General features: G+C 45.9%; 1 protein-coding gene across 3 annotated transcripts in view; it reads right to left on the bottom strand.

Moving 5' to 3' along the window:
• Nucleotides 1-14,583, bottom strand: part of LPL (lipoprotein lipase) — a 57,785-nt gene extending 43,202 nt beyond the window's left edge. Inside the window, exons 1-3 of one of the 3 annotated variants that reach the window (XM_069218572.1) lie at nucleotides 14,566-14,583; nucleotides 13,621-13,773; nucleotides 996-1,171 (exon numbers count right to left, since the gene is read on the bottom strand). In XM_069218572.1, the coding sequence (XP_069074673.1) occupies nucleotides 996-1,171; nucleotides 13,621-13,714 (270 nt within the window). In that variant the 5' untranslated portion in view covers nucleotides 13,715-13,773; nucleotides 14,566-14,583. The other 2 variants (XM_069218571.1, XM_069218570.1) reach the window with 2 other exon arrangements.
• Nucleotides 14,584-15,100: the final 517 nt, after the last annotated feature.

Raw genomic sequence — 15,100 nt, 5'->3', positions numbered from 1 at the left:
CAGGTACCTTGAATTCCTGCAATTGGTTTAGCCCTCAGAATGCAAACGGTTGGCGCAAACCCACAAAAGACAGTAAATCCGCCCCTGTGAAAGCACCTAAGAACAGGAGTGGATTTACAACTGTTTGGGATCCACAAACAGCAGCAGTGATACGACTGGAATACTGCAACACATACAGCTGCCAATCTCAGGTGACATTTTTAGGAGTTGCTTTTTCTCCAAAGTGGAATATTACACCAAGGAGAATTACGCTTTGGGAAATGGCAGCCTCACAGTGCACCCCCACATAGTTTATTTTTCTTTGTTTTTTTTCTACTCAGGGAATATATTTTCCCCAGTGGAAAGCCCTTTCCAGAACCACCAAGATGTCTGGGGGGTCCTCCATAAGCCTGGAAGTAAATTTACCCTAGGCCAGTGGTTCCCAACGTTTTGACCTCTGTAGCCCCCCACTTTATCATTACTGGAACCCAGGGACCCCCACAGAATCATTATGAGATTCCAGGGACCCCCCAACTGAATCATTACTGAAAGCTTGGGATCTAATCTGTTAACATTGTCTAATTTTCTAAGCAGTCTCGGACCCCCTGAGGAGGCTTCCAGGACCACAGGTTGGGAACTACTGCCCTAGGCCTTTCTGGGGAAAATCTTCAACTATTTCCAGGGTGTAAAAGGGTCAAAGGCGAGTTTGTCCACATGAATTCATGGGGGTTCATAAACTCTCATAGCAAAACACATCAACCGGACACACCCCATCTCTTGCGCGAGTTTTATGATTGTGTGTATGCACACAGTTGTAGTGAACAATTCCACAGTAGCAAATGCATTTATCACTCCTATGTGTCCTTTTGTGGATACCTGACAGGTGAGAAATTTTCATCCACAAACATATGTTTACATCCATAAAAGGCCTTGTGCATCGAGACATTTATGTTTATAGAAGGATAAAGCACCATTGCCGCCACCCTCCAACAGCGCTAGATAAAAGGCGTCCTCACCGTCCATCCGTGGATCACCACGAAGGTTTTACTTGTGTGGTTGAAGTTGCAGCGTGAGACAGAGTCGCCTTCGCCCGGGACCAGGAAGCAGATATCTTCCTCCGGTTCTTCAATTGTCCTCAGTGAAAATTTGCTTTCAATGTCATTGAAGTCGATGGGTTCCTGTGTGGGAATGACTGCAAGGGACAGAATGCAAAGACAGAATTAATATTCACAAACCACAGGAAATCATCTTCAGCTTTTCTCAGTTAATATAAAGGTCCAGGGTTTAGTCAGCCTGGGGTATGATTCTTTATAAATGCTCAATATTTGTTCACATATGGTGAATGAGCCCAAGGATTTAAAGGGCTGAGTTACTATTCCATTCATAAACCAGGAATGAGCAATTTCCACACCAACTGGTTTGCAAGTGGGAGTGCAATCTGCAATGTTATATAAGTACTAACAGGTCACATCACAAACTGAACATTTGTAGTGGGTGCAAAATGATATACCAAATGAATGTTTATTGGCCTTTTCCAAGAATTCTCCTAACATATTTATTTAAATACATCCACCCCTGAGCCAGGGATGACTATTCTAACACGCAAGTATAACATTAAGATTAAGCCAAACTTCAGGGCTACAATATTAGGAAGCAATGGTTGCATCAAGCTCTCCCTCCCAGGCCACTTACGCTTATAGCCAATAATTTGATTGATCAGCCAATGGAGGAGCTGGCGCGGACTTGAACGACTAGAATGATTGGCTCACCTCTCATAAGAGCTCTGGATGAGCCAGCTGCTTGGCTGGAAAAACTACCACATTTTATAATGCCTCTGACTTCCACTGCCTCCTCACGAGGAGACAGGTCAGGAAAGAATGGGGCGATAGTTAATTCATCTAACCTGACATTCCCAGTCTGTGCCTTTGGAAAACGCTGCAGAACACTTCACCTGTCACACAAGAGTGGGACAGCTGCAGACCAGACTATCAGTCTCCTCCTCCCTTCTGTGGGATTGGGGGGGCACTGTTTTGGAGGCAGCTTGATCTTGCACACTTTATCACTGGTCACATAGTGAGGTCTCCCAACAATCTCTAGGAACATCGCCCTCAGAGACGCCAGCTAATAGGGAACATTTCCTGGTGGGTACCTCCAGTAATGCCATCTGCATCCCTGCTAGGGAAATCCACACCTGACACATTTTACATCCTTCTGGTGTCTTTCTCGTGCACCATGATGAGACGTAAGCTGCTTGTTGCTTAAGTCTGTCTGAGTTGTCTCTTTAGTTTTAGTCACTGTTATCCCAAAGATTGCCGGCATGACCAGCACTCGGTCACCCAAGCTTCCAAATCATGGTTCAGCCTTCTGAGGCTTGGTGGGTGTGCAAGGCATCTCCTCACCACAGTGATATGAGCAAATATATTCCCAGCTGTTTTCGATAAAGCGCAGTCAGAAACCCCACAAATGTCTACACCATAACGAGTTGCAGATGCGACTTGGCAGAGTAATCCTGAATTGCTGTCAAGTTTGCCGTGAAACCCAATGATACTTCAGATTGAATGAAACAGGAAAATGCACTATTTGAGACTCAACGTGGTTTTCCATTTCCTGATCTCAAAAAGCTAACTTCCAAAATTGACAAAATCCTTGGTATGACTCAGTCTCTAATCCCCCTTAAGAAATTAGTATTACACTTTATTTGCTGGGAACCCAAAGTTTTCAAAAGACTTCAAAATAATTTTAAAAAGGCACATAGGCAGTCAAAAAAGGAATTTCCTCAATGTGCTTTTCAAGAGACTTTGAGTCCCTTGAAGCACAAGAAAAAATATTACATTAGTGTAACCCTACTGACTAACTTTGCTCAACAGCATAACTTAGGATGCATCAATCAGGGGCACAAGAAAAGGGAAATGCAGTTGTAAAAAAAAACAGCCATGTTTACCCACGTACATTGAATTGTTTTGTGCGGCCATGACATTTTCTGTATACTTGATTTATGGTTTAGAAATAGGGAGAGACGAGTTTTGCAGAAAGGGCTTAAAGTATCAGGAAACCGGTTCTGTCTTTGTAGACACAATGTTGTATGTTTAGGGTCATGACTCTTTTTTGCTCCAGTGCACGGACGTGTTAAAAAGTAAGCCTTCAATTCAGGCACCAGGTAGTATTATTTGATGGTAGAAGAAAACTTGATTTCGGTCAGTGCTTAATTTGAGCCAGTGGTTGCCGGTGCAGGGCAACGCCACTAATTTTTGAGGGCCGGCACTTATTTTTCTGCCTTAAGCATTTACTACAAGCAAAAAACACATATGGGAAAGACGAAGGAAGAAAAAAACTAAAAAGCGTCACAAAGGGAGAAAGCAGAAAGCTGCAGGGTGAGCTAGAGGGGCAGGGAGTGCCTGTAAATGGATTAAATGGCTTCAGTACTAACCTGCCTCAGTATTCCGTGTTCGCACATTTAATTGCAGCAGCCCTGTGTTTCAGAGGAGAGCTTTGGGCACCGGAACGTTTTCATTTTAACCACTAATTCTGGTAGAATTTTATGCAGAATGGTTTATATACTTCAGGTAACTCCTCTGAGATGAATAGACCATAGAGTCATAGCATCTATATGCTAGATTTGAGAATATTTTGGATATGTGTAACAAATACAAGGCCTTTACCAGTAATTTACTACTCTGTTCCCGCTTGCCCTGCCACGGGTCCAGCTTTGAAAGGTGCCAACATGTATCTCCCACACACTGCTGTTTTATTCTAGCTGCAGTTCAGCCAGATATCTCTACAAACCTCCACCACCAAAGTCCATAACACACAAGCCAGTCAAAATAGACCCCAAGCAAGGCAGAAATAAAATTGACCCAACTCCTCTTCGCAACAGAGTACCACAGTGAATCTAATCCAGTTCAGAATCAGAAAGATAGAGTCTAAGATGTCATTTAAATGAAGAGAGTAGCACAACTCTCTCTACTGTGCATGAAAACAAATTAAAAGTGTTTCTCAAATCCTGAAGAAGGCTAATCACAAATCAAGGTATGGCCGAAACTATTTCCCTCAGTTGCATATTTTTCTGAAAGCTAAAAAACATTACCTCATTGGTGACAGTCTACGACAAAGAATTATTACTCTTCACACTACTTCACAATTCAAACTGAGTATCTACAGTGGAATTTGCTTTAAAGAAAAATGTGAGGGCTAAGCCACCGTAGTCCTTAATGAGCTGGTCAATACTTTATATGCTTACAGGACATGAGAACTAAAAGTTGCACTATGTTTCTTAAACCACATTGTTTTCAATAATATTTTATTCATACTATCTCAACGTGTAGTTTGTGCTCTTTCACCGTCTGCGGAACTCAAAGATCATTTCACATCGAGAAAAAAGTATCAGATCATCAACCCTTCATAAGATCTATCCAGCCATATTCACATTACTAAGTAACAGGGAAAAACTTTAAGATTTAATCTTTTTTCAAGAACTGTTAGTTATATTTATATGTACAAGTACATCGTACAATGACACACTAAAATCTAGTTGGATTTAAGGGTGGCAGAAGAGAGTAGAAGTTCTTACCTAAATTCCTAATGCATGATCAAAAGAGCCACCACTGAACGATGATATTGTGTTTCCAGCATATTCTTCATTGAGCCCAAGGCTAGTGTAATAGTGTAAAATTAAACCCTGCTGTGGCACGTAAAGGACAGCATGAGCGCAATGAAAAGAGGTGCATGAAACTTGAAATCGTATGGTGGAAAAGCAAACAGATGTTACTTCGCTTCAGTCCCACTGAGATCAATTGAAGCCAGGTTTTACAAAGTCTGATCCAAATTAGCGAGTAAAGATTGTGCCATTAAAATAAAATTCTACTAAAAATGAATAGCATTCCTTCGGTTCTTATGTAACAGTTTAGGGGCCACTAGCTACAGCTGAACTGACAGGACAGTCTACCTTCCTGTCAGGCAGGAAGTGCCTACTTACAGGCCAAGGAGGAGATTGCTCACTTTTTCTTATAGTCTATAGTGTGGACTGCTGGTTAATTTGTGCAAATGATGGGTCAGAGTCTAATTTATATTCTAGGAAGCTACCAGTGCATACACCATCCACTCCACCTGCTAAGTTTGTCACATGCTAGTTCAAGAACTTACTACAAATGATCAGACTGATATAAGTGTGCCATTTTGCTCTACTGCACATCGCCTAGAATTGTAAGAATGGAATAGACCAGTGGTTCCCAACCTTTTGACTTCTGAGAATCCCAACTTTGTCATTATTGGAACCTAGGGACCCCCACTGAATCATCATTGGAATCCAAGGACCCCCACTGAGTCATTACTGGAAGCCAGGGGACACAATTTGTTAAATGTGTTTAATTTTCTATGTAGTCACGGACCCCCTGACCCCAGGGGTCCCCGGACCACAGGTTGGGAACCACTGGACTAGATTAACTAGTTCATCATGTTGCTATTAAGTATTTGTCACTGTGAAGCAATTTGCTGCTCTTAGAAAGGGAAAAGGCTCCACCATGTGGTGGGCTGCTCTCCTAAATTGCCAGTGTTTGTAAATAAGTGCTGGTGAGAGCCCTGGCAAACACCGGCTCAAAATAAGCACTGGTGTGGACATCCAGGGACCCCCTTACCACCCAATTCAGAGTTAGCTGAATGACTCACCCCTCATTGCTTCCCAGGCCCTTGTCTGCAAATATATTATGTCTTGGTAATAATTGTATTTTCACCCGTCCTAGACTAACATGTGACTTAGAGCATTCACAACGGCGTCAAGTTAGCTATCTGGCATCTGAAGAACATTGTCAGGCCATCCAGCCGTGAGGCAGCCAATTAATTTAGAACCGAATCAATAAAGTTTAATGTATTCAATTGTTAGTAGGTGCACGTAGCAAGTTTCGTTATCTGTTTAAGGGAATACAGCAAGCAGTGCAAGATAATCGCAGTCAGAGCTCATAAGCCATGAAGGACAGGAGGTCCACCTTCGGTTGGTCCATCCCAGTGGGCACTATCTAATGGTTCATGGATAATCATCTCGTACACACCCATATAATGTCCTCAAAGGGTAGGCACTATTTATGTACAAGCATGCTTACTAGGAAATTCGCCCACACTTGCTGGGAGTCGCCATCTTTTAAATGATGTTTCCCTCCGAAAAAGGACCATGCATCTCTGTTCTGTAAAATCACTCTCTACAGGCCATTTGTCGTTTCAGGGAGATCATGTTTTTATGTATTGTGCCGCATCCTTAGGCACACGAAAATGTCACAAGTTTAGAGTTGGAATTATTTATAAAAACCTACAACTGTTCAGCTATTATACTCGCCAATTTAGCTTACATCCTTAGGCAGGAAATAGCTGTTCTTGGATTGAAATTTTCAACAACATTGGCTGGTGTATTTAGAGGCAGAGAGGGGAATTGCGCACAAACTGGGGTAATGTTAGCATCTTTCATTTCCCTGTCTTCACTCTGGCAGCTAAAAGCCGTCAGAGACATTCAGGAAAATTACTTAGAAATAAGCAGCATTAACATCAAACCGCACTGGAATTTTCTGAAAATGTTATCTTGTAGAGTGGAACAAAGTTCCCTTTTGTGGGACTGTCTATTGGTTGGTTCTAAATAACTCCCAGTTGCAAAACTGGTCTGTAATACTAGAGCCTTAACGACACTGAAAGTAAAAAAACATCTTGGGGGAACGCTCCCCAAAACCCATCCCTCTTGGCAACATGAGCTGTTTTTAGAGCATTATCCAGTTAAATTCCCCCGCCCCGAACACCCCACACACAGAAACACCCCTCAAACATACCCCCCCCACCCCACACACACACACCTGCGAATCTCTCCCTCTGCCTCCTTAAAAATAGTATTTACCATCCCTTTCTACCACTAGAGTGATATTCCATCATTGAGAAATGGGGTGTGCACATGACTGAAAATGTGTAAAATTGCAAATGGAAAAAATAACACGAAACATAATATAACGCTATTAAACTGCCTTTTGTGCTAAAAGCCGCCAAACACAAAGCGGAACTGCCGCCTCTATTTTAGTACAAATAACCGCCTCAGAGAAGTCCGAAGGTTCTGGAAATATGAGCGCTAGAAGGCAGTTAAACTGTCAAGTGAACAATTAGAAGGAAGAAAGAAACAGTGTCTGCCGGTGTTTGTGTGACACGTGAGCGCTCCAGAATGAGGCGCGGCCCTGTCTCCACACGACACCAGGAAATCAAGCATCCCGCCCAGCCCGGCCTACCAGATACCGGCGGCTGAGCAGGCTCTCCTACAGGACACTCACCTGTGACCCTCTGCAACTTCATAGTACCCAGAAGCTGCGGGGCACATCCTCTTACAGTTGACCCAAACAAGTCCATTCTGGCATTTGGTCAGCAAATGTTTATTTTATTTTAGTTTGTGTAGACCAAGGACATAGGCCATCCAGGGCATGACTATGATATGGGAGAATGATTGAGTAGCAGGGCTGATGGCACTTAGCTAACGCCAGTGCTTAGTTTGCAAATAAAAATGTGATGGTGCTCGAAGCCCTCCTTTTAAACACGTGGCTGCTGCAATGCAATGTGTGAACACGAAATACTGATGCAGAGTAACCCTGGAGCCATCTCGGGCCTCCTCAATCCATTTACAGACACTCCCTGCCCCTTCAGCTCACTCTTGCAGCTTTCTGCTTTCTCCCTCTGTGACACTTTTTCGTTTTCCTCTGTCTTTCCCATATGTGTCTTTTGCTCGCAGTAAAAGCTTGAGGCAGAAGATAAGCGCCAGCCCTCAAAAGTAAGTGCAGGTGCTCCGCACCGGAAACAACAAGCACAAATTAATCACTGGCCAACGCACCCTGAATAGAAAAGATAACACATTGCCCTGTTGCCCTTTCCTGCCCTTCCCAGAAGGAACTGGCTGCAACAGTACCATGATGTGGGCAATAAGGAACAGATGGTGTCCAAACTGGATGTTAAGTTTCTCCTCTTTGTGATTACGGATTTAAAAAAAGGGAAAGTCCTGTGGTGGTCGTAGTGGGGGGGGGGGGAGCAGTCTCACTGGACTACAAAGCGTACTTGGAAGTTTCTTACGTTTGAGCAACATAACATAACAGCCATCAATAGCAGTTCAGGTCGGAAGGCCAATGCAGCAGGACCTCCACTGAGAAGGACATACATGTGTCTCCCTGGAAAGGTAGGGAGAGGTGAGAGAAGTACATGTAACTATATCAGAGGCACTGCTGGCAGTGGCAGACAGATTCCACTGGAGGTTTACCTGTAGAACAAGAGATATGAGATAAAGGTGGTTCAATTGGATGTTGCGGGGTAAAGATGCTCCCGAGAGCGAAGAATGGCAAACGCATTGTACAGACTTCTGCAAAGATGTCAGTCTGGAAATCAGCAACGAAATTCTGGCATGAAATGTGAAAGAATGATATTAAAAAAGAGCTGCATGTTGCATAAATCCATAGTAAGTGAGTAGAAGGTTAGTTCTCAATGGCGGGGTCCATGCCTGACTTTCAAGATATCCAAATGGGAAAAATATACATAGAATAAATTTAAATTTGGTCAGTATCAACTTGTGAATTAGCCATGTAGAGCACTTGAAGGAACAGAACTAACTGTGTCCACAGAACAAAGACTGAGATCTTGGGCCTAACAAAAATCAAGAAAATAATGTCATGCTTTCATGTTTGTTGACACAATACTCTACTGGTGTAGGCTAATCTAATCGTAGGATATTGGTTTCAATTACAGTTTTACATGCATGAGGTGCATGTACTGTACTTAAAATTTAAAAGGACACTTTTGACGTGGAAGGAGGCCAACTCACTGTGGAATACACTTTGACACATTTGATTTGAAAACAGTTAAGGAGGAAAAGCATTACAAATGACTGCTCACATTAGGAAGACACAGTATTGCATACTATGAAAAGTGACACTTTCTGAGGAAGACTAGTGGCCATATGTCCAGTGCCACCATCATGAGCCAAAGTTTTGGAATTTGCTACAGGAGGGACAGTGGGAACATCTCTGACACCATTTTTTGTAGGATTGGGTAATAATGCCGGGTTTCATTCTATTAAATGCCACATTTCATTCCATTAACAAATTAGCACAAATCAGGCCACATTTGCCATTTCTACCTCTTGCCACATGGAGGGGATTCTCTCCATATTTAACTTCCCATCATCTTCTTCCATGCACCCTTAAAGTCCACCCAGTGTGACGTGGCAACTGTAGCATTAAGGTTTAGCCTCTTAAACTTCTGTTTCTAGAATCATTCATTACGAAAATACTGGACTATGAAGTCCCTCTACTACTTCCAATGATTAGTTCTTCATCATGTAGCATAGCATTGCTGGCAACAAAGAAAGAGGACTGGAACTGCAACAGACATCGTTAGTTAATTCCTCATACTCCAGCTGTGAATCGTTGATTAAAAGTCAATGGCAATCATTGACAGGTAGTTTCCTGGCCAGATTCACCCAGAAAAGTACAGAATAAAATAAATAGAGGAGTGGTTCTACAAATGGGAAATATCTTGAGCCTATTCTTGGGAAAAGAACACAAATTACCAACCTTGAAAGGAGCTGTGAAGGCAACACACGTCAAGACAGATATGAATACCTCCACTGCCCCACCTATATGAAGGGACCAGATACCTGCAACAAACACTCAACACCCCACATAACTCATCAACAGACCTCATCTACGAGAACCCTGCTTCCTTTGGTATGCGTTGTCCACCACTCTCAAGGTGTCCCAAACCAACAACTTTCCAGCGAAGTGTCCATTAGGCAACAAAATGTCACAGTATCAAATTGCTAAATAAATAATACAATGTTATTCTCCCTAGTGTTGCTTCTCCCTGTACTGGGAGCAAGGGTTTTTACTTTTAGTATTATATAAACATTACTGAAGAAGTAAGTTGAATGCATGCAGATGTGTTCTGTATATTTAATGCCATCATGCTTGTAGAGTGTGATCCAGCGCTAAGAAAGTTATAACTTGGCCATGATTTCACACCAAGGACCAGGCAAGCCTTCTTTGGTGCACGTTCTTTGTTCCTGGAAGTTTGAATCCCATTTTGAGACTTTGTTCCTTTGAGTAATATCAAGTTTCTGATAGCGTACTCCTGGCAATAAACCTTCTCAACAGTAGAGTCCCTAGGGAGACTCTTTCCATGTGTTTCGTCAGTATTCCTATGCCACCTAAAAGTTATTTGTTTTGCTCTGTACAGCACAACGTGACCCTGGTCTCTGCACGGTCCTAACGTGGACCTCAAGCGACTATCAGAAACTTTAAACACAAACAGACACTGGTGGAAGTCAAGGATACCTTTGAAAAACATCTACATGACATAACTACTACACATAGGGCGTAATAACCCATGGTGATAGGGTATTCACGGTCAACAGGTTTCAGGTCTTCTTTCTTGTGTGTAGCACCAAAACAGGCATGTTGGTTAGCGAAGCGCTTTAAAAAACAAGACATGTAACACTTGTTTATTTGTTGGTGGTGGTGTTTTTAAAATAGTCTCAGAGCCCAGATCTGGACCCCGAGGTCCACTTTGCACGAATAGCACTCTTGCTTGCAGTGCGCATCTCTCAGTACAATATCTCAGCAGGGCCTGCCCTCTCTGCATTTCTCACTGCCCAGTAGTGTAACATTGGCCCCAGTAGCCCCTGAGGTATGGGGGGGCAGAGCCCCAGGGGTCCCACTATGCATAGCTGGCACTGTGCACTGATGGTAGACCCCTGGCCTGATAGCTGCTGACTGGGTCCAGGAGGGATGGGGCCTCCCTCCATGTACTTTGCTGGGGGGGGGGCTCAAGTTTCGTTACACCGCTGTCACTTTCTTGGCTATCTCAAGTGAGCCCCTATGTTCTCAGTAGTTCACTCCCCCCATTTATTCCATCTCTCCAAAGATGTTCTTGCCTTTCCTCCACCCTCCCCACCTTAGAGTTTGTCTCCCTCTTCATGTTTGCTTTTCTCACTCCCCAGCTGTTCCTGTTGATGGTTTCTTTTATTCCCGTCCTCTCACCTTATTGGTTCCCACTCTCTCTCTCTCAACAATAAATGTGTTGATCACACATGTTCTGCCATTAGAAGCATTTCTGAACAGAACTGAAAAAGTACAGTGTCTCGATGCGTTTTTAATTCTCCACCCTTTTCTGAAATGTTGGCGTGTATGGCTTTGCACTTTCTAGAGTTGTGTTTACTTTTTTCTCTCTCTCCCCCTCTCTCTGTTTCCCTCGCTGCACTCCCTCCAAGGTTCCTCTGCTTCCCTCTCCCCGCCCCTTCCTACAGCCCGCTCTCTCGTCGGCCCTCGGGGCTCGGCTGTTGTGTGATTAGCAGCCCCTGCCGAGGAGCCGGCCAATCAGCGGCGAGGAGGGGCGGGGTGACCTTGGCGCCGGTTCCATTCACGGGAAGCAACTGGTTCCCGGGGTAACTCTCGGTCACAGACGGAACACAGGGGCACACAGCTCCCAGCGTTCACAGGGTACCCCCAAAGAGCGCATTCCACATTCCTTGAAAAACAATGGAATGTATTGTAGCAGGAGATCATGGGAGAGAAAACTGGATTTAGATAGATAGATAGATAGATAGATAGATAGATAGATAGATAGATAGATAGATAGATAGATAGATAGATAGATAGATAGATAGATAGATTGATTTCTCGCCACCGTCACAATCCTGACCAATAAACTGTACAAGCTGCAAAATTCGGAACGGCACTGGTTAAGATCTGCTCAGAAAATACAGACACCCCATTGGCAGTCCCACACCGGGGATGCAGACGATCTGTTCATCACTCGAACTTTGCCTTGAAACTTCAGAGGGGAAAATGTAGGAAGTAGTCACCGCAGGGGAGCGGAAATTGTGTACAGAAATGAGTGAGGGGCGTCTGTTCCAAATGAGGGTTGTGTGAGACCCACGTGCAAAGTCATAAATACCACCGGCACCCCTGCAAATGGATGAATGTGTGAAAAAACACAAGGTCGTCTCATAGATGCCTCGGGCGTCCCTTGGAAAGACGCCCAGAGGCACAAACTCGAGGACACTTTCATCACTCATGTCTCCTCCGCCTAAACCCTCAGAAGATGCGCTGTCTCATGTATGGCACTTCTTGCAAACATCCGTGACAGAGACTCTCACATATATCCGACTTCGGACGTCCCCTCTCAAGGACGCCCCCGCATATGACCCCTCTCAGACAAAGCCTTAACAACAGACGCTTCCATCTGACAGCTGTCCGCTCCGCTCCCAGGAGAGACCCTCCGAGGCATCCCATCTCCTGAACTCCACTCAACAGGGCGGGCTTCCGCTGGTGCAGCAAGTGCAGTGGCACCGGGGCCCAGACGGGCCAGCCACATCTAGATTGCTGCTGTATTTTACCATACAAACAGCAGTCATATGCCCAGTTCGTCTCACTCAGCATCCCAGGAATCCCACTCACAGATGGTCCCTCTGGTGGGTGTTTCAACGGATGCGCCTCTACCCCGTTGCGTGCACTCTGAGGTTCCCCGTCACGCATACCTCAACTCGCACGTCGCTCTCTCACAGACTCTGGGTCCCAACACCTTCATGTATTTTCGCGCCTACATACGTCCAGCGCCTTGAAGCCTGACTGTGTCAGGTTGGCGCTTTTTAAGACAGCACATTAGTAAATAAAGGCGAATCTTCTCACACGTGTACCCATTCCACAGACAACCTGCGTCCCGTGTTTCAAACACAAAAAGATCCCTCACAGGAACTCTGCGGGCCCTCACAGCCCACCCCCCCCCCCCCCCACCCACTCTCCTCCTAGTGAACCCTTCCAACACATGAGCCCTTCTCAACATATTCCTCCCCTAGCCCCAGACGGTAGAGTAGCAGGAATGCCAAGGACCTTGCTGCAAGCAAGGAAATGACACTTTTCACTGCTGTTGTGGAAGGAAAACAGAGTAGTTATCAGGCTTCTACTACTACTGAACCCGGTACCACTGCACCTGCTGCACAAACAGTAGACGCCCCTGACTGACAAATACACCGTCTTAGACGTCACCGCTCACATTCCAACTCACGGCACCCCTTACATCTCACACCTCTCTCGGGAGTTTTCAAATTGACAGATGCACAGCGCTCCAAACACCTGGTGGGTGAAGTTAGCGCTATATATGACAAACAATAAATAGAAACGAATCATCTCTCACCCGTGCACACATTAGACAGTTACCACGCATCCCTTCTTGAAACACTCTTAACACCCTCAATCGGACACCACAAAACATCACCTTCTCAGTGACGCTTCAACTCTCACAAAAAAACCCTCTTTGGTGGACCTCAATAGACACAAGTCTCATATATCCAGCCCCCAACTCTCTGAAAGTTTTGAAAACCGTAAAAAGAAAAAAAAAGTCATGTACACTGCTGACAGCGGTAACCCTGCCATTAAAATATTACTGTTAACGGTGAAGGGAGTAAAGTTAATTTGTTTCAGGGGCGCTGCATGTGAGGGCCCACGGAGGGCAATCTGACGTTCGTGGGCACCCCTGTGGCAGAGCTGCAGAGGTCCGGACGTGGCTGGCACGCCCAGCCAGGACACCAGTCATGACTGGTAGAGTTGCACACAAAGTGCCGCAGGGCAGACGGTGAGTCAGCCTTACCTGTGCCGGAGGCGGGAGACTGAGGGCACACCCCAGGCAGGGTCCAGGCGCAGAGGGTCCAGCACACCAGGGCCCAGGTAACGCCGCTCCTCATGGTGTCCAAGACGGGTCTGTGTGCGGAGCAGGCAGGCAGACAGGCTCCAGGCAAAAGTCCTAAGTGACAGGACGTAGAACTTAAGAGAGGGGCCCTATGAGAGGAGGCGGCAGGGTGCCCACCCACAGCCTGCCCCTCGCCACTCCTCCCTCCAGCCCTCCCCTGAGCACTTTCCTGCCTCCGGGCCCTACACCCTGCCTCCCTCCACCCTAATCCCTTCCAAACCCCCGAGCCCTCCCAGACAGGGAGCTCTCCTCACCCTCCCAGTCACTGAGCTGTAACCTCTGAGCACTTCCAGGCTGAACCTCTAAGCACCCCACCCCTCCCAGTCCCTGACCCCTCCCTGAGCCTTGAACTCTACCCAGCTCTGGCCCTCCCCCACCTGGAAGCCTTCCAGCAGGGCTCGGTGGTGTGCCACCAGGGTGCCAAAGCAGGGTTTGTGGTCTGCCTCAAGGCACAACCGTGTGTTCCACTTTAGTGCACACAGGGATGTGCACACACACACGCAGACGTCGAGAAGTGCTATGACTCCACACTAGTGCACAAGGTGCCAGATTGAAAGTGTGCGTTACCCTTGCTCTGGTTGCCTGCGCCTTGCTCGGTGCAGCCTGGACCCGGCTGTGGGTGGGTGGTGGGTGTGTTCCTGCTTCCAGGCCGGGATTGGCTGGCGGGGCTCGGGGAAGCGCCTGCTCACGTGAGGCACCACGCGGCGGCGAAGCGCTGAAGTCGGCTCACAATTTCCAGCCGTCGTGTGAAACTGGTCACACTGGCAGAGGGTTGGAACTCGTGAGCCAGGAGGGAGCAGCTACCTTCAAACCCGGGGCCCGCGCGTGCCTACATTTCATACTCACCACCATCAGGGGGATTCAGAGAAGTCTTAACAATGGACGCTGTATGGAAGGGATGGGTTATGTGGAAAACATAACGAGGGAGTAGCCAGGGAGATACCATTCATACCCGTTTGAACCATGTCCTGAATGAATGCCACTGAGTACCCGTAGACCGATGTGAGTGAGCCTGAACCCAACCAATCCATTCACCGGCCCACACACCCACCCACCCTAACACATCCATCTATCCATCTTTATACCTCCATTCATCCACACATCCACTCCCCTTACACATCCATCTATCCATCGTTATACATCCATTCATCCACACATCCATTCCCCTTACATATCCATCTATCCATCTTTATACATCCATTCATCCACTCATCCCTCTACCTTCAGTCATCCACCCGTCAGTCCATCGTCCGTCCGTTGGACCATACATCCATCCACACACCTTCAAACATCCATCCATCCATTCATCCTCAGTCACATATACATCCATACATCCGTCTGCTAATCCATAGGTGTGTCCATCCATCGTTCCATCCATCCA

This window comes from Pleurodeles waltl, chromosome 12 (assembly GCF_031143425.1).
Source record: "Pleurodeles waltl isolate 20211129_DDA chromosome 12, aPleWal1.hap1.20221129, whole genome shotgun sequence".
In the NCBI taxonomy this organism is placed as follows: domain Eukaryota; kingdom Metazoa; phylum Chordata; class Amphibia; order Caudata; family Salamandridae; genus Pleurodeles; species Pleurodeles waltl.
Note: the sequence above shows the minus strand (reverse complement) of the source record. Positions and strands in the feature narration are given on the sequence as shown.